This window comes from Strigops habroptila, chromosome 4 (genome assembly GCF_004027225.2).
Source record: "Strigops habroptila isolate Jane chromosome 4, bStrHab1.2.pri, whole genome shotgun sequence".
Taxonomy (NCBI): domain Eukaryota; kingdom Metazoa; phylum Chordata; class Aves; order Psittaciformes; family Psittacidae; genus Strigops; species Strigops habroptila.
The window spans coordinates 85,250,660-85,269,829 of NC_046358.1; the positions used below are offsets into that span (position 1 = coordinate 85,250,660).

Below are 19,170 nucleotides of genomic sequence, written 5' to 3' on the forward strand. Positions count from 1 at the left end.
CCGTGATCACGTCCCCAGCTTTCACGTTGAGGCTGGTCAGGTCGTAGTTGTTGCAATAGTCCTTGATAGCCCGGACCTGCAGAGCGGCGGAGGCGTCTGCGGGACAGAGCGGGAATGTCACTGGGTGCCTGCCCCAGCCCAGCACACAATCATGGAATCATGGAATCATGGAATGGTTTGGGTTTGAAGGGACCTTCAAAGCTCATCTAGCTCCAAACCCCTGCAATGAGCAGGGACATCTTCAACTACACCAGGTTGCTCAGAACACGTACAGATGATGGTACATCCATGCATGCACCTCTCTGGACAACCTCTGCCAGTGTTTTGCCGCCCTCATTGTAAAGAACTTTTCCCTCACATCCCCCCTGAATCTCCCTCTTCTAGTTAAAAACCACCACCCCTCATCCTGTCTCAACAGGCCCTGCTGAAAAGTCTTTCCCCATTATTCTTATAGACCCCTTTTAAGAACTGAAAGGCTGTTCTAAAGTCTCCCCAGAGCTTTCTCTTCTCCGGGCTGAATGACCCCAACTCTCCCAGCCATCCCTCATAGGAGAGGTGCTCCCTCCCTCCATCCCTCCACCCCTCCATCCCCACTGCACCCACCCTGTGCCCCCCTACCCCGCAGCATCTGCTTGATCTCCTTGCTGGCCTGGCTGGTGGTGAACTGGTTGACGATATCCAGAGCTGTTTGGTTGTAGGTGTTCCTGACGTGGGCATTGATCCCGCTCTGCAACAACACAGCGAGGGCTTGGAAGGAGGCTGTCCCCATCCCTGCCACCCCCTTGAACCCTCTGGACCATCCTAAGACCAGCAACTGAGGGCACAACTCTTGGTGCCCCCCCGATGCTCACCCCCATTCCCTGTGGGAGATGTACATGCTGTTCTACATCCCCATCTGCAGAGTCACCCCCATCCCGCAGCCCCTCCTGCGCTGGGGGTGTGTGTGTGGATGCTGGGGGGGCCCTTACATCCAGCAGCAGCCGCACCACGTCGGTCTTGCCGCAGAGAGCCGCCTCGTGCAGCGCCGTGCCCGCCTTGGTTTGCCGGTTGATGTCGATGCCAGCCTGGAGCAGCAGCCTGCGGGCGGGCGGTGGGCTCAGCCAGGGGCGGGGATGCACACACAGACCCCGGTGCTGCCCCCTGCCCGCGGCACCCACCGGATGATGTCGATGTGGCCGTTCTTGGCGGCGAGGTGCAGGGGGCTGGTGCCGTTGGGGTCGGTGGTGTCCCCCGGCTTGGGCTCCAGCAGCGCCGCGCACATGTTGCTGTTCAGGAGCAGTTGCACCACCTGCATCAGCAAACACAGATGGAGCAGGGCTGCAACGGCGGCTCAGCCGCCTGCCACGGCCACGGCCCGACTCCCAGCCCTGCTCCTGCCCCCCTGCCCGCACCCAGAGACCCGGGTCCCCGCCACTGCCCATCCCCGGCGCTGCCCTGTGCTCCCCAAGGATGCTCCAGCATCCCCAGGGGCATCACGATGTCCCCATCACCTCCCAGTCCTCCTCTCGGGGGTCCCAACCCTGTGATGACTTACCCCGACCCGGCCAAACTCGCATGCCAGGTCCAGAGGTGTCTTGCCTGAGTTGTCCATGATGCAGGGGTTGGACTGGTGCTGCAGGAGCATCTCTGACTGCGGAGGAGCGAGACCCCAGCTCGGCGAGGGCAGGGAGGGCAGCACGGCCCCCCCGGCACCGCCGGCCCCACCGTACCACGTCGTAGTGCCCGTGCTGTGCCGCCAAGTGCAGGGGGATCTGCCCCTCGTCCGATGGGATGTTCACAGAGGATCCCGCTTTCAGCACCATCTTCATGGGCTCCTTCTTGCCTTGCCAAGCTGCATAGTGCAGGGGCCGCATGCCTGTGGGTGGTCAGGTTGTGAGCCCCCCCGGCATGCCAATGCACCCAGAGCCTGCAGTGGGGCAGGGGACCATGGCCAGGACCCAGGGACTCGCCTTTGTTGTCCTTGATGTCCACCGCAGCCTGCGCCTCCAGCAGCAGCGAGATGAGCTCCGTGTTGCCATTAAGCGCCGCATGGTGCAGAGCTGAGAACCTGGGGACCAGCCACAGTGTCAGGGATCCCATGTCTCTGTCCCCCCAGCAGCCTGGCCTCGAGCCTGCACCCATCACAGCACCCCCAGGGCACCCACTTTGCATCCTGCAGCCCCCCCATGTGCATGTGTCCCCTTTCTCCCTGGACACCCCAACCTCTACATCCCTCCATGGGCACCCAGATAAAGAGCCTCAGGGATCAGCTGTGGCCAAGCCAGGAGCCAGCCACATCTTGGCATGCAACAGGGGCCGGAGGGTGGGATGTGCTGGGCTGGATGGGGGTTTGCTCTTCAGCCCATCATGTTATTTAGCTTCTCTTGGGGTGCTGTAGATGCAGCAAACCTCACAGCCCATGCAGTGGGATGCAGGGCTGGGAATGCTGCAGGGCTGGTGTGTCTGGTCCAGGGATGCTGGAGTGAGATGCATGCAGATGAAATGCTCTCTGGGGATGCTGAGACCCCATGGGGCTGGAGGCAATGGGCAGGGTAAGCACACGGGGGTCCCACTGATAGTATGGGGTGCCAGGGAGCTGCCCTCCCTCCCCACTGACCCACTTCCCCCAGCCTGACCCCGGCAGCATGGCCACAGGCTCTGACACAGAGGGACCCAGGTTGCCAGATGGCAACGGTGCCCCTGCCTGGTGCTGGGGAAAGCCCCTGGTCCCGCATCCCGCTCTGCTTCCACAGCACCCGGGATGGATGGGCCAAGCCGGGAGGCTCATGGCTGGGAAGCAGGCCAGGAGCTGACCTACTTGCTGCTCCCGGCGGCAGCATCCTCCATGCGGCTGCGCTCGCACCCGCCACCCTGCTGCTGCGGGCCCCATCACACACAGCGTCCCCATCCCATCCTCAGGAACATCACTGGAGCATGGGAACAGGCTGTGGACCCCAGTGGATGCCCCAGTGCCCGAGAGGCGATCAGAGGGGCGATGATCCCCCCCATCACCAGGACCCCTGGTTGAGGAGGGACACGTCCCCTCTGGGTACCATGCTCCAGCCACCACATTCCCCGCGGAGCTGCCGCCCGGGATGCGCGGCAGGAGCACGATGTGAGCAGACAGCTCGTGCGGAGCCGATCCCCAGCGTCTGCCGGGGAAATGTCAGTGTTTTCCGCTCCGGCGCCCGGCTCAGATCCGCTGAAGATGGTGCCAATCGCAGCCCCCCCCCGCCCCGGGCTGCCTCAGGGGCTCCCCCCTGGCACGGCCCAACCAGCTGCAGTGGCCGTGCGCTGTGCATGGCACTGTCCCCTGGGCAGTGCGGGGACACCGGCACGGTGGGTGCTCACCCATGGCACCCACCAGCCCGGCACTCAGCAAGAGATGGGGAGCTGAGGCATGGCACCGGGGCTGGACCCTTTCCAAGAGCATCACTGGAGGGTGAAGGTGTTGCAGGGCTGCTCCTGCATCCCCCAAGCCACCCAGAACCACAGGCAGGATGTGAGCAGGGCCCTGCCTGCAGCTCTCAATGGCCATCCCAGCTCTACCACAACATGTGCTGGCTCCAGCAGTCACGGCACAAGGTGGTCCAAGGGGTGATGCATCCCTCACCCTGCCCATATCGCACCCTCGAGCCTCTGCCCCACACAGGCAGCACCACGCACCCACCCCACTGCTGGCTGATGTGCCACACATGCACAGACACGCCTGCATGCACACACATGCTCAGCTGCACATCTGCACGCTTGCATGCACCCATGCATGAACACACATGCTCACGTGTGAGCCAGCAGAGCTGATGTGCTGGTGAGTACCAAGGGATGCCCATTGCCACGGGGTGAGGATGAGGAGGGACCCAGGCTGCTCCCATTCCTGACCTCATCCAGCCCATCTGCTCTGCACCATTTCCATGGCCGCAGCAGAGCCATCCCCAGGGACCAAGCAGCATTGCCCCACATCCTGCCACCCTGCTCAATGTGAAGACCACGGGGCAGGGAGATCTCAGGCTGAAGTGGAGGTTTTGCCCATCTGGACCCCAACAGCTCAACTGCATTGCTCTGGAGAGCCCGATGTGCCCATGGGACTCCTGCTTGCTTCAACCCACAGTGCACACGCACCCGAGCCCATGCACCCCTGTTCATGGTACCCCACAGCACATGCACCCTTGCCTGTGCACCCCACTGCATGCAGGCACAGGGCTCCCACTCACCCATCGGTGTCTTGGAAGTTGACGTTGACTTTCTTTGCGGATCCGAGGAGCTCTGGGAAGGAGAGAAGGGGACAGCACGTTAGAGCAGCACAGGAGGCGGCTGGGGCAGGGACCCGGGGTGCACCGGGGGGGTGATGAGGCTGCAGCTCCAGATTTCCCTCCCCACTATGGTTTCGGCTCCCTGCAGCTCTGCAGGTTTCCCACCCCACGCTTCCCTTTGTGGCCAAACAAAGCACCTCGGGGCAATCCAATCCAATTAGCACCCGAGGAGGGATGGAGCCAGATTTACATAAGATTTATCAGAAAAGTGCCACTCAGGCTTTGCAGCGAGCCTGCTCTTCCTCACAGCCCCAGCAGGGACACGGAGCAGGAGCAGGAGGACAAGGAGGGTGGCTGCAGCACAGCAGAGACCCGGCACGGGGACCCAGTGCCCACCACTGGAAGAAGCAACTTCAGGCAGGGAAGGGAGACACGGGGCAGAGGGATGCTCCCTGTGCACCACAGCCACGGCCTTGCCCGCTGCCCCTGTGCTGTGTCTCCTGGTCACCATCCCAGGGTGATGCTCATTATGTGGCACAAAGGGCTGTGTTGGCAAATGAGGCACTGGAAGGGTGGCTGTGCCCGGCTCTGACCCATGAGCCTGGTCCATGTGTGATGGATGGACCCAGGAGTTGCCAGGGTGGTGGCAGAGGCTTCTCCCTTCCCATACAGAGGCTCACAGTCTCTGATGCTCTCCTGTGCTCTACCAGTTGCCCGACAGCCCGAGCTGCAGGACATCTGCTCATGACACAGCCCAGCGCAGATGGGTTTCAGCTACCACTGCCAGCCTACATCCACCAGGTCCCCAGCCTCTCCTCCTGGTACACGGTGCTACAGGGTGGAGGTGGGATAAGAATCACAGAATCCCAGACTGGTTTGAGTTGGAAGGGACCTTAAAGCACATCCAGTTCCAACCCCCTGCCACGGGCAGGGACACCTTCCACTAGAGCAGGTTGCTCCAAGCCCCTGTGTCCAACCTGGCCTTGAACACTGCCAGGGATGGGGCAGCCACAGCTTCTCTGGGCACCCTGTGCCAGCGCCTCAGCACCCTCACAGGGAAGAGCTTCTGCCTAAGATCTAACCTGAACTTCCCCTGTTTCAGTTTAAACCCATCACCCCTTGTCGGTGCGAAGCCGCTGTCCTTCAGGGGCCCTGGTGCTGGTGCAGACATGGGATTGATTCTCCACCAGCGCCACACCAGCTCCCATCATCTAGGACCTTGCCCTGGCTCCTTGTAGGTGCCACCATCCACATGCTGATGGCACCCTGGGGTGACATAGGACCAACCCTATGGAACTCTATCAGCCCAGTACTGCACCTAAAGCCCTTTCTCTGGCCACTTTGAATCCATGCTGGGGCCTGAGTGCACCAGGATACTCATGGCCACTTCCAGAGCTTTAACCAAAGTCAAACCACTGCGTGGCTGGAAGTCACTGACTAAGCACTTGGCACGAGTGCTGATAGAAGTGCTAAAGAGATTTTGGCAGCCACAACCTCTCCTGCAGGTGCGGGGAGGAGGGATTTGCTGCTCCGGTGTGTTTGGTTGATGATGGTGATGGGGGGATGATGGCATGTGCCTGGGGATGGGTGTCGCAGGGCGCGGTGTTGATCCCCAGGCATTGCCCCATCCCAATTCCTTCCTGGGAGCAACCCATGGTTAAAACCAAGCCCTGCAGACCTCTGCCATCCATCCATCTGTCTGCAGGGACCAGTTAACCCAAGCGGGGCCCATCTTGGGGCCAGCGATTGGAGCCAGTGCCGGGCACGGTGCCGCTCCTGCGCCCGCCGGCTCCTTTTGTCCGCATCCCTGGGGGTGCAGCTCGGCCCCCTTCTCCTGGGAGCTGTTTCTTGGCTCTGGATGGCAGCGGAAGCGGGGCTGGGCTCCTCTCCATCAGCATTGAATAGCACCTTTGTTGGGGAGCTTGGCCACAGCTTGGGGCTGGCGGGGAGCAGCTCACCCTGTCCGCTGCGGTCAGTCCTGGTGCTGGGGAGTTCTGCCCATCAGCAATGTCCAATTCTTCCCAGGGGAGCACAGGGGTGGGATGTTCCCCCACAATGTGGGTTTGTTGCTGGCGTGGTTTGTTCATGTGTTAAATGAACAGCGTGGCTGTCCTGTCACGTGGAGCTTGGGCTTTTGGTTGCTGGAAGCAGGATGCGAGGAGCTGGCTGTGGGCATCCTGCAGTACCCTGGCCCTCCCCATGCCCCGGGGACCCCACTGGTGCCCCTGTCACTCCCTGTGACCCACAGTGTCACTTAGACACTGGGAGGAAAAATCTTCCCTGTGAGGGTGCTGAGGCGCTGGCACAGGGTGCCCAGAGAAGCTGTGGCTGCCCCATCCCTGGCAGTGTTCAAGGCCAGGTTGGACACAGGGGCTTGGAGCAACCTGCTCTAGTGGAAGGTGTCCCTGCCCGTGGCAGGGGGTTGGAACTGGATGTGCTTTAAGGTCCCTTCCAACACAAACCAGGCTGGGATTCTATGACAACAGCAGAAAAGGCAGGGGCTGCTGCACCAACCAGCACCACCAAAGCTCCCAAGGGGCTGCAGGCAGAACCTTCATGCTGTGGTCACCACTGAGGGTGCAGCACCAGAGCCTGGACCCCAACCAGGCCCTTAGCACAGCTTCACCATGGCTCGGTGCCTGCAATTCCCGGTGCAGAGGGAGCAGGACAGGCATCCGACACGCCGCCAGATCCACAGCCCAGGGTCACCTCAGCCCCAGTAGTGTCATGTGGGATTTGCAGCCTGGATTGGGAAGTGAGACATGGGAGAGCTCGTTAGTGGCTGGGAAGCGCAAGGAAAGCTCCTCCATTAACAAGGGAGAGGGAAGGATGCTGCCAAGTGAAAATACCAGCCACAAAAGGAGAGGGCATGGTGTGGAGGAGAGAGCAGGGCTCCTGCATGGCCACGCTGCCAGCAGGCACTGAGTGTGTCCCTGGCCATCCTCCCTGCCGGGATCACCAAGGGGTGACACAGAGCACCGAGCACTCAGGAGCACCCACAAGCACTGTCCTGCACAGAGGCAGATGCTGGGCCCACTAGGCAGATGTTGCAGCACAGAGGGACGTTGGCACCCTCAGCATTAGCGCCTCTTGCTCAGACTGTCTCAGCCCCGCGACTGTGCTTGGGACACCCCAATGTCCCCTCTTTGCTCCCTATAGGGTGCTCAGGTGATGGTCTCCCATGGCACAGTCCCCCCATGGCTCTCGGAGCAGCCTGCACCCCATGAGGGCTGATGGTGCTGAGCAGGGTCAGCAGGACCACAGGACAGGGGGATGTGCTGCGGGATGCAGTGAGGACCAGCAGCTCCAGCTCCAGCTCCATCCCGCAGCTCCTGCGTGCAGCGGGAGCCGCAGCCGCCTCCATAGACACCGACTACAAACAGCGTCTGCCGCGAGTAAACACCGCCGCGGGGAGCGCAGCACAGCCACTACTCCAGAAATGCCTCCACTTGAACACCGGGAGCACGGGAGCTGGATGCACGCTCGGGTCCAGCCTCCGGCTCCTCACCGGCCCCGCACCGGCCACAGCCCCAGGCGGGCACCGCGACAGCGGGCGATGCACGAGCCGGATGCACGTGCAGGATGGGCACGCACGGAGAGCTGCTCTGAGCGACCACAGGGCCAGCAGTGCAACGCCGTGACCCCCTGTACCCCTGTGCCATGCACAACCATTGCCCTGGGTATCCTGGTGCATGCTATGGCAAGACCCCTGTGCCCAGCTGCTGCTCTGGGTATCCCAGTGCATGCCACAGGGATTGCCCAGTGCCCAACCACTGCTCTGGGTATCTCAGAGCACGGCACAGGGAGACCCCCATGCCCAACTACTGCTTCTGGCATCATGGTGCGTGCCATGGGGAGACCCCTGTGCCCAACCACTGCTCTGGGCATCCCAGTGTATGCAGCAGGGAAAGCCCAGTGCCCAACCACTGCTCTGAGCATCCTCATGCATGCCATGGGAAGTCCCCCATGCCAAACTGCTGCTCTAGGCATCCCAGTGCATGCCACAGGGAGATCCCCATGTCCAACCACTGCTCTGGGCATCCTGGTGTATGCTGCAGTGAGACCCCCGTGCCCACCTACAGCTCCAGGCACCCTGGTGCACACTGCAGGGTGACTCCCATGTACAATCACTGCTCCAGGCATCCTGGTGCATGCCATGGGGAGACCCCCATGCGTGGCTGCTCCAGCCCTGTCCCTCCAAATATCCACATGTCCAAAGCCACAGCCCCACACACTGGGACTCCTCAGTGTCTCGGGGGGCCCCTCTTCCCCCCTCCCAGCATTGGATCCGTGCGGTGCTCAGGCGCCAGCCCCCTGCATCCGCAGGCAGCGCCGCGCCAGCAGCGATCGATGGCCGGCCGGGGTGCGGGGGCTCCCGGCCAAGCCCCCGCTGACAAAGCACATCCCGGCTCCTGCCAGCTCGCAGGGAGCGGGGCTGCTCCGAGCAGATGGCTCCAGCCTCCGCGATATCAACATCTACTTAATGAGGGGAAAACCGTCGCTGCTCCCCTCCCTTTTCTCTTGGTGGCAGTGAAGAATGAGCCAGGGCAACCCCTTAAATCCTTATCTCCATCCATTCCATCACGCTGCTGCAGCGGTCCCCTCCTCTCCATCCCCATCATCCCTGCCAGCCCTTTATCCCCAGCCCATACGGGCAGCAGGACCCCAATGTGTGCCCCCCTACACCCCAAACATAAGGGGTGCCCTCAGGAGCAAGCACCCCTGAGGAAGACATTCCATGCAAAGCAAAGGACCTATTTCGGAAGAGGGAGGAGGACCCTGCAGCGGCATCGCCGTGAGCTGCCGGATAAAGGAAGCATCCAAAATAGCTGCTCTTAATTATATCCTTGCTGACGAGTGCCACGCAAACAACGGGCGCTGCACGAGAAGCAGTGGCATGAGGGGGCTTATTCCCTTGCAGCAAGGATTGGGGTCCCCATGGGGGCATGTGCATGGGCAGAGCTCGTAGCCACGAGCTCTGCCCATGCACATGCCCCCATGGGGACCCCACAGAAGTGGCCAGAGCATCATCGACACCAGGGAGCCGGGCCCGGCTGCTGTCAGACAGCAAGAAGCTTGTTCTCCTGCAGCCAAGGTAGTGTCAAGCGCGATGCTCGGATGCTAATGAAGCCGTTATCATCTTCTCATCGATCCGGACTGTATAAATAATGCACCGGGAAGCTCTGGGACATGGGAAGGGATTGCCTGGGGCAAAGAGGTGGCAGGGATGGGATGGGCCCATTGCAGCCCAGTTCCCAACACAGCTGGATAAGTACTGCCCATCACGGCTGGATAATGACTGGCCATCACAGCTAGACAGCTACTGCCCATCACAGCTGGATAATGACTGCCCATCACAGCTGGATGCACCAGTGACCATTACAGCTGGATAGCAACTGCCCATCACAGCTGGATAAGTATTGCCCATCACAGCTGGATGCACCAGTGACCATCACAGCTGGATAACTACTGCCCACCTCAACTGGATAATAACTGCCCATCACAGCTGGACGCACCAGTGACCATCACAGCTGGATAACTACTGCCCATCACAGCTGGATAACTACTGCCCATCACAGCTGGACACACACTGCTCATCATAGCTGGAAACCTCGTTGTCCATTACAGCTGGACACCCCAGTGCCATTACATCTGGACACACAACACTCACCACAGCTGGATACCCCAGTTTCCATCACAGCTGGATAACTACTGCCCATCACAGCTGGATAACAACTGCCCACTACAATTAGATGCTCCAGTGCCCATCACAGCTGGACACACACCACTTGCCACAGCTGGAAACCCCATTGCCTATCACGGCTGGAAAATAACTGCCCATCACAGCTGGTAACTCCCCATCACAGCTGGAAAACAACTCCCCATCACAGCTGGATACCCCAGCGCTCATCACAGCTGGATAACTACTACCCATCATAGCTGGATACCCCAATGTCCACAGCGGGATGCACACCAGCTAGATAACTACCGCCCGTCACAGCTGGGCACCGACAACCGGGTGCCCCAGTGCCCATCACAAGCCCTTCCCCAAATCACAAGGCACTTGTGGGGGATGCTGCCCCGTGCCCAGCGCACGCTCCGGACGCCCGTCCCTCACATGGAGCCTTCCCTGGGGAGCCAGGAATCAGTGCTTCGGAATCGATCGGCTGTGGCAGCCTGAGTCACGGTGCTGCAGCAGCGCAGGGCTGTCCCCTGGGGCCAGGATGAAGCAACTTAAACGCAGTTTTGAAGAGGCTGTGGGGACTCCTCCATGACTTCATTTGCAAAAATAAGGAAACTTTCTGCTCCCAAGGGAGTCCGAGGGACTGACTCTGCTGGAGCAGGAGCAGGCAGGGATGGGGGACATGGCTGGACCCAAGGCAGAGCTGACCTGGGGATGGAGCCATGCAGGGGACTCAGCACCCCACGGTGCCCACCAGCTGAGCATCCCCCTGCATCACCGAGCTATATCCTCACCCGACCTTTCCTTGTGGTGCCACGGGGCCTGGCCAAGCCATGCAGCATCCCCCGGGATCTCCCCCAGCCCCAGTTTGGAGCTGGACACAGCCCCCCGGCTCTACAGACCCTCCCTCCTGTGAATTCCCGGCAACCTCCTGCCCATTCCATGCTGCTGGCAAACCCGCTGACCCCTGAATAACACACGGTGCTGCACTGCTCTGCCATGCCAGGGACTTGGCCCTGCACAACCAGGGATGCAGGAAGCCGGTGACAGGGATGGGCAGGGGTGCAGGCAGCGCACTGGGGACACGAGGTGTCACGCTCGGCTCCATGGAACCAGCTCCAAGCATCGCTCCAGCCCGGTGCCAGCCGCACGCCCACCCTCGTCTCTGCGGAAACGCGTGTTGGTGTCGCTTGCATTGAGAGCCGGTCCCCCCCGCGCCGAGGCAGCAGCAAACAGGTAATTTTCAGTAATCACCACGGCTGGAAGGAGTCACTGTCGGCACACGGCGAGGCTGCCATGGCAGGGGACAGGATGGGGCTGCTCGGAGCCACCGCCAGCATCCACCCCTCCATCCGCATCCCGGCACCGCGCATCCCCGGTGCCAGGGCACGGGGGCAGAGAGGGGCAGATGCCAGCACCACTCACCTCCATCCCAGAGCAGGGACAATCCTGCCAAGCTCCATCCTTCCCATCTCCTCCCCATCCTCATTCTCACCGCCTGTGTGGGGCCAGGGAGCCCTGGGAGGACCAACCCAGCCACGCTGGCCTGCAGGGAGGGACCAGGAGCTTTGGGTAGCTTAAAGCATCATTAACTAATGAATAGTTGCTATCATCTGACCTCCCACGAACCCACCTGCAGCCCCCCATCACTGGGAAGTGGTGGGGAGCTCCCCGGCATGCACAGAGCATGTGCCTGCGTGCATGTGTGTGCATGCAGGCGGACCAGATAAATAAGAGGGCAATCAGTGCAGCCGCAGTGCTGCCCCCAGTATGGCAGTGGGGGACTCATGCCCCATCGCTGCTGGGAGCTGGGGGCTCAGAGGCAGCTCCAAGACCCGCACATGCCGGAGCAAAGCCATCCTAGAGGATGTAGCTGCTGCGGAGCTGCACAGCACAAGGAGCGCACCGTAAACAGCCCAGCTGCAATGCAGGAGCCGGGCAGGCGGCTGCTTTGTCTGCTCCAACCGCTCCAGCGGCCGAAAACCGAGCGGGGCCTCAGCGAGGAGGAGGAGGAGACATGGAGCTGGGCTGCCGGCACACACACACATCTGGAAGGGATCAAGCTGCTGCTACCGCCACTGCCGAGAGCCGTCCCCAGCACCGAGCCCCACACCAGGCCAGGGAGGAGGCACTGCCGGAGCGGCCACGGGCACACAGGGCAGATGGACATGGGCACACGCATGCACATGGATGCAGAGGCACACACCACACATGGATGCATGGGGCACACACACACATGCATGCACATGGCCACATGGAACCACAGAGTCATAGAATGGTTTGGGTTGGAAAGGACCTTAAGATCATCTAGTTCCAACGCCCTGCCACGGCACATGGATGCATATGGATGCTCACACACACATGGATGCAGAGTGGCACATACAGGCACACCGACAGAGCAGCACTGGTGCAGAGCAGCCAGCGGGCACAGTGCTTGGAGAACCAGTGTCCAGGTTGTGCCCATAGCAGCTGCTTGGGCACCATCTCCAACCTGCTCCATCTTCACCTCCAGCTGGTCCAAGCCATGGGGATCCCATCATCCCGGTGTACCCCAGCCACACAACCACGTCGATCTGCTCAGCATTCCCCATGCGGCCGGCAGTGACCTTGCTGGTGAGACCCAAGGAGAGCCATGCAGACCAGCGGCTCTCCCCAGCACCGTGCTTTCCTGGCCGATGGCTTGTGCCATGCACCGGTACCCATCCATCACCGGAGCAGGCCCAGCAGCGCAGTGCCATCAGGCTGAGCCAGGGCCGGCGCTGCATCCCCAGCTTCCCATTTCTCAGGCTGATTGCTCCTGTCGCTGCAGAGCCCAGCGTTAAACACCTCATTTTCTACTCCTGTATCGAGTTGGAAAATACTATTAACATTTCATTACGGCTTAAAGATCCCTCTCAGCCCGGCACGAAGAGCCGGCCCGCCGGCGGGAGCACTCCTGTGCCAGGCAGGCTGTGCTGGCCCCTGTTCCTCCAGAAAGAGGGGACCAGGAAGGTGAATCCACATGTCCCAGCTGCGGGATGGGATGGTAACCTAGGGCAGAGGTGGACGTTGGTACTGCACTAACCCAGCACAGCCCATCCTCATGGTACCCTTGGCCACAGGTGGGATGCAGTGAGGTGATGGAGCAGCACCAGGATGGAGAGCATCATGGCAAACATGCAAACAGGGCCCTGAGCATCACCCCAGAGCCAAACAGTCACCTCCACCACTCACCCTGCCAGCAATAGCACAGCTCCTGAGGACCCACCACTGCTTTGGCACCCACCAGGACCCTGGCACAGCACCATGCAGCCACCGTCCACGGGCATTGCTGCCATGGAGCCATGAATGCTGCAGCCGGTGCAGCCGGGTCCCGCAGGCACAGGGGGAGCAGGAATGAGCTGGGTGCATCCCAAGCCTTTGGGATGCTGGAGCCTTTCCCAGCAGCTGGGAAGGGGAAGGAAGAATTAAAGGGAGCGCAGAGCAGGGGAGAGGAGCCAGACGCCAGCCTGGCTACTGGAAACCACGATAGGCTGGCAGCAGAGGGACTGCGGACGGGGCTCAGAGCACCCACAGCACCATCACCCGCAGCCCTGCTGCACTGGGAGCATCACCCACCTCAGCACACGGGCAGCAGGGGCACCGTGGCACCAGCAGCAAGGTCCTGGTGTGGGAAAGAGCCAGAAACAGTGCTCTTGGGAGAGCCACGGGCACGAGGGGCCACGCGGCACTGGCAAAGGGCAAATTGGTGTCAAGCCAGGTGGATTTGGGACTGTGCAAGCAAATCCAGGCCAGCGAGGGAGCCTCGAGCTGGGATTGGAGCCGTCGGCTCACAGCTCCATTGCTCCGCAGCAGCCAACAGCCCCGGGTCCTCTGCAGCATCCCGCAGCGGGCAGGGACCCCGCATTGAGCGGCCAGAGGAGGGTTTGGACCCGCAGCTCCAGCCCAGGCAGAAGGAGAGGCAGGGAGATGTAAACCAAGGGGATGTGCCCCCAGGCTGAGCAGTAACCCCGCTCTGGAAGGAAACTTGGCACCCGCCAGCCTGCGCCCGCCTGCCAAGTCCTGCTGCGAGCGAGCTTCACACGCGGGCTAGAAGCCCCGAGAAGTTTATAAGGGACCTGCTGACACACCATTAAGCATGGCAGCAGCAGGAGCTGCTCATCCTGGACAGCCCTGAGGCCCCGTGCCTGGGATGCACCAGCATCGCCTCGTGCCAGCATCACCCCATGCCAGCATCAACACCCGCATCCCAAAGTTTCACCCCTTAATCCATGCCAAGGGGATCAGAGTGGGCTATGGGATACATGGGGGGTCCAGGACCCCTTTGCAGCCCCCAGCTTGGCCAAGCTGACACAGGATCTGGACCTGCAGCCACTTCTTCCCACTCCAGATGTCCTGCCTGGCACCGATGGCTCCAGAGGCTGCAGCACTCGGGGGCTCCAGTGTCCCAGCCAGCTCCCCCCTGCCCGGGCTTCCTCCCAGTGCCCATGGTCAAGGAGCAGGATCCATGAGGTGCTGGCATCACCCGGGGAAGTTTCCGGTGCCAGCGGGGAGACCCGGGCAGCGCCGGCACCCTGGGCACTGCACCACAATTGGATTTGCAGCTGCCCTGCCTTTTACTGCATGGAAATTGAATTGTGAAATGTCAAAGACATTTCCCAACTGCGCCATATTAGCCCGGTTTTATTAAATACTGTTATCAGAGGAGATTATTAATGCAATCAAATGCAGGCAGCAAAAAAACCCAACCCAGAATTAACTGCCCACAGGGCAGGAGGCAGCCAGCGAGGTCCTGCCCAGGAAGTCCCTGTTCCCAAGGGGCCTGGCTCCTGTTTCCACTGTCCCACATCCCGCTGAGCTGCTGCAGCACTGCTCACATCCCGGAATGTTTCCCACGGGATGGCAGCACCCCAGAGGGTGATGAGCCTGGGGGTGCTCGCTGAGCTTTGGGGTGCCTGCCCTGCTCCCAGGCAGGCTGCCCGCACTGCCTGCACCATGCACATCCACCCGGGGAGCTGCCTGGCTCCTGTCCTGGGCTTTTCACTAGCAGTGAGCTCTTCCTGCCTGGCACAGCCGGAGCCGGGAGCAGCTTGGCTGGAGGCAGCCATGGGTGGTGGGGCCAGGCTGGGCTGGGTTACCCCAGCTTAGCGGGGTGCAGAGCTCCGTGCCCAGCTCCAGAGCCCAGTGTGGCTCACCCAGCTCCAGCATCCCAGCCAGACGCATGAGGATACAGGCTCTGATGGTGGCATGGGGGACCAGGACAACACCAAGGACCAGGCACTGGATGGGCAATACAGCCCCGCAGGATGCAGCCCCGTCTCCCAGCCCCATGTCCAGGTTGTGGCCGGCCCCTGCCATGCTAAATGCTCACCCTGCCATGTGCTGGGACATCTTTGCTGCATGAAGCTGCCACACGTGGAAGCTCTTTGCAACCCCCCGCCAGCCCAAGGGGAGAAGCCAGGGCACAGGGTCCAACTGTTGGCTCAAAGTCCCTCCTATGGCACCAGTGAGTGCCAGGCAGGAGCTGTTTCCAAAGGGAAAAGCCGCTGGCAGCACCAGCCTCACAGGGAAGCAGCCTCCTCGCTCCAACACTCCACAGCCAAGGAAACACAGTTCCTCTGCACGCCACAGCACCGTCTCCCGCTTCCCAAAGCCCCGGGTGCGCGGGACTGGGACAGGCATGGATGCTGCTGGGGTCACCCCAGCGCCCCATCCCGTCCCATGGTGCCCGAGCCAGGGAACCGAGGGGAAAACGCCAAGTCACCACAATTCTTCGAGGTAGCACCGGGAGGAGGGACCAGGGAGGGGAACAGTTTGCTGCCAAATCCCTGCATCTGATTTGCGTAACTTTCAGACAACCTCATCAATTATGGATGCCCGGGAAGCAAGCGCGGTGCGCGCTGCGGCCGGCCCGGGCCCCACAAACTCATACTCCTCCTGCTAAATCGGGCCCCATGTCACCATGGCAACCCGTGGTAATTCACGCAGGGATTTCGAAAATCCCATTTATTAAACCCCACATGAATAGGATATTGCCCAGATCACAGAGCTCAGTTACAAACCCTCCTGGTGCTGCGCAGCGCGGGGAGCACCGGAGGCACGCGTGGGGCCGGCACACGGGGGGATGCGAGGATGCCATCGCATGGGGACAGACCCTGCTCGGTGCTCTCCCACCCCATGTCGTGCACGGTTCCTCCAGTTCTGCTGCTGCAACCAGAGGTGCTTGTGCACCCCAGACCATGAGCGTGGCACCACGCAGGAGTCAGGTCTGGTGGGGAAACAGCACCAGAGCATCCCAGCACCGGTGGGTTTGGCAGAGCTGGAGATCTGCAGCCCAGCCAGAACATGGGGCAGGCGTCCAGGGAATCACCCCGACATCCGGCTGGCCAGGCTTGGCCTCTTTGGGAGCCCCTTGTCCCTCTCCCATGAGCCCGGCACAGGCAGCACCGCTGGCCCCGTGGCCAGAGGGCTCTGCAGCAGGAGACGCAGCAGAGCAGGGCTGGGATGGATGCAGGAAGAGGTGGTGGCACTCGGGCACCTCTGGCCGTTGCCACAGCAACACCAGCTGTGCGCCTGGGATTGGAGAGGGGTGTGCAAGGGGATAACACCAGGCACAGGCCTCGTCCCCATCCCCGCACGCTGCTCCGAGAGGCCACGGCAGCGGCAGCATCGGGAGTGGGTTGGGATGAAGGGGGCTCCGAGCTGGAGACGCTTCTCTCCCTGCATAGTCCCTTGACAGTGACAGCAGCAATGGCACCGGGGACATGGGGAGCACCACGCCAGCCCTGCAAGAGGGACCACACGTTGGCCCTACACAACACCGGGGACATGGTGGATGCCATGCCAGCCCTGCATGGCACCAGGGACATGGGGATGCCACACCAGCCCTGGTCAGCGCCAGAACACAGGGGACACCACGCTGGCCCTGCTCAACCAGGACCACCCCTGCATGGCCAGGGACAGGGGACACCGCACCAGCCCCGCACAGCTCTGGGGACACGGGGTGCCACATGCATCCCAGGAGGAAAGGGGCTGCATGCCCGGTGTCCCCATGCCACACCAGTGCTCTCTGTGGTCCCTGCCTGTGCCAGGGATGCTCCCGGCCCCACGCACCAGGCCTGAAACCTGCGGCTGCATCAGCACCATGAATAATTCAGTCCCGGGTGGAACGCCTTCACCAGAGCACTTATATTGTACAGTGAGCAGATACTCATGGAGCTACACACACATCCACACGCAGACACACACGTCCACACACGTCCCCACACATCCGGCCCCGCAGGCTCACACCCGGGCACACACTCACACACACGAGGGTGCACACACGGGGATGTGCAAACCCAGCCGCAGGGATGCGCCCAGGGAGATACCCGCGAGCTTCATCCAAACACCCCCACACACAGCACCACCAACACAGCCCCATCCAAACACACATATGCCAGGGTACACCGATACACAAACACAGACACGCACCCAAACACAGACACGCGTGCACGCACGTACACGCGCACAGGCACATGCAGATGTGTGCAGGCACCGGCAGCCGTGGTGCACACACGCACGGGCCGTGCACGCACGCTCCACGCACACCGAGATACCCCCAACCTCTGTCCGTGCCCAGGCCAAGCCCCGGGACACCGGCCCGGCCCCGCTCCCCGGGGCCTCAGGACCTGCTCCCGGGCACAGGGCAAGGGCAGCCCGGCCGTACCGGGGTGCTGCACCGGGACCGGCGGGGCGATGCTGTGCAGCGCCGAGCGCCCGGGGACGCTCCGCCGCCGCCAGTGCCCCCCCGCCGGGATGCCCCCCCTCTCAATACCGCGGTGCCCCCCGGGAGGGGTCCCGGCACGTTTACGGCCCCCGGCTGCCCGCGCCGCACCGGGGAAGGGCCGGGGATGCTCCGGGGCCGGGCAGGGCGGCATCCCGGCCGGGATGCGGGCCCCGAGCCGCCGCGCCCGCTGCTGCGACGCCGGTCCGAACCGCCCCCCCCCCCCCCCGACCTCCGCCGCCACCGGCTCCCCCGGCCCGGCCCCGCCGCCGCGGCACTCACTGGCTTTGCCGGGCTTGGGCCTCTGCAGCAGCTTCTGCACGGCCGCGATGTCCTCCGCCTTCACCGCCTGCACCAGCTCCTGGTCCTTGCCCATGGCTCCGCCGCGCCGGGGCTGCCGGCTGCGGGCTCACGGCCCGAGCATCCTCCGCGGCGCGGCGCGGCGCGGCGCGGCGAGGGGCGGGCGGCTCGGTACGGCACAGCACGGCTCGGTACGGCTCGGTACGGGCACGGCACGGCGCGGGCCCCCCCGCCCAGCCCGCTCCGGAGGCGGCGGCGGCGGCGGCGGGCGCCCGGGGCGGGGCGGGGCGCGGCGGGGCGGGGGGGCCGCACCGGGAGCGCGGCGGGCAGCGGGAGGGAGGGGAGGGGAGGAGGAGGAGGAGGAGGAGGAAGAGGGGAAGGGGCGGGGGCCGCGCCGGTGCCCGCGGGCGGGGCGCGGGGATCCCCCCCGCTGCGGGGGAAGGTGCCGAGGCCCCGGGGGCGCCGCAGCCGTAGGGTGTAACGAGCCGGCGGGTCTCAGCCGCCCCGTGGCCGGAGGAAGGATGCCCGCGGCCTCTTCTACCTCGGGGAGGACCCCCCGGCTCCCCCCTCCCGCAGCCCTGCCTGGCGACCGTCAGCCTGTGGTGGCTGCTAATGGGAACCAGGCTGGAGCAGCTTTCCCATTTCTTTAAATAAAGCCTTTATTACCGCCTCATTTTCCACTTCTGTAGCCACAATGGCCAGTGACATTCGTCCCCTTCCACTTTTTTATGGCTTAAATGACTGAGACATTAAAGGCGGGTGGGGGGGGGGAGTCTGGATGTGTTGAGGGCTGGGGATGCTGATGAACTAGATGGGAAATGGGGCCAGCGATGGACGAGGCGTTGATGTGCTAATAGTGCCTGGGCAGTGCAGAGCACGGCCATCACCGCACAAAATCACACCCAAATTTCTGCTCTCCAGGTGAGTTACTGTCTAAAAGCCCTGCAGAGGTCCTGGCTCCAGCAAACCAATATTGGGGCATGTTGGTCCAGAAGGCTGGTACCTAGCTGGCCACTAATGCGCTGGTCACCGCATGGGGATGGGAGGCTGCAGTGCACTGATGGGTGCCTGTGGCAGATGGAAAGATGGAGAGAACCAAGTTCCTCCTTGGTGCGCCCAGCGCTGGAGCTCGAGGGTGCTCTAAGAGCCCCCAATTCCCTCTGCAGCCCCCAGCTCCAGGCTGACCCCCCCCCCTCCCCAGGGACAGCGGGGTC

At 62.5% G+C, this 19,170-nt stretch overlaps 1 protein-coding gene across 1 annotated transcript in view; it reads right to left on the reverse strand.

Annotated features, from left to right (window-relative positions):
* Positions 1-18,270, reverse strand: part of CASKIN1 (CASK interacting protein 1) — a 31,893-nt gene extending 13,623 nt beyond the window's left edge. The window contains 9 exon segments of the mRNA XM_030484383.1: positions 2-96; positions 619-727; positions 969-1,077; positions 1,158-1,288; positions 1,535-1,630; positions 1,710-1,855; positions 1,950-2,047; positions 4,191-4,242; positions 17,939-18,270. Coding sequence (XP_030340243.1) covers positions 2-96; positions 619-727; positions 969-1,077; positions 1,158-1,288; positions 1,535-1,630; positions 1,710-1,855; positions 1,950-2,047; positions 4,191-4,242; positions 17,939-18,032 — 930 coding nt within the window. The 5' untranslated portion in view covers positions 18,033-18,270.
* Between the last annotated feature and the right edge of the window lie 900 nt (positions 18,271-19,170).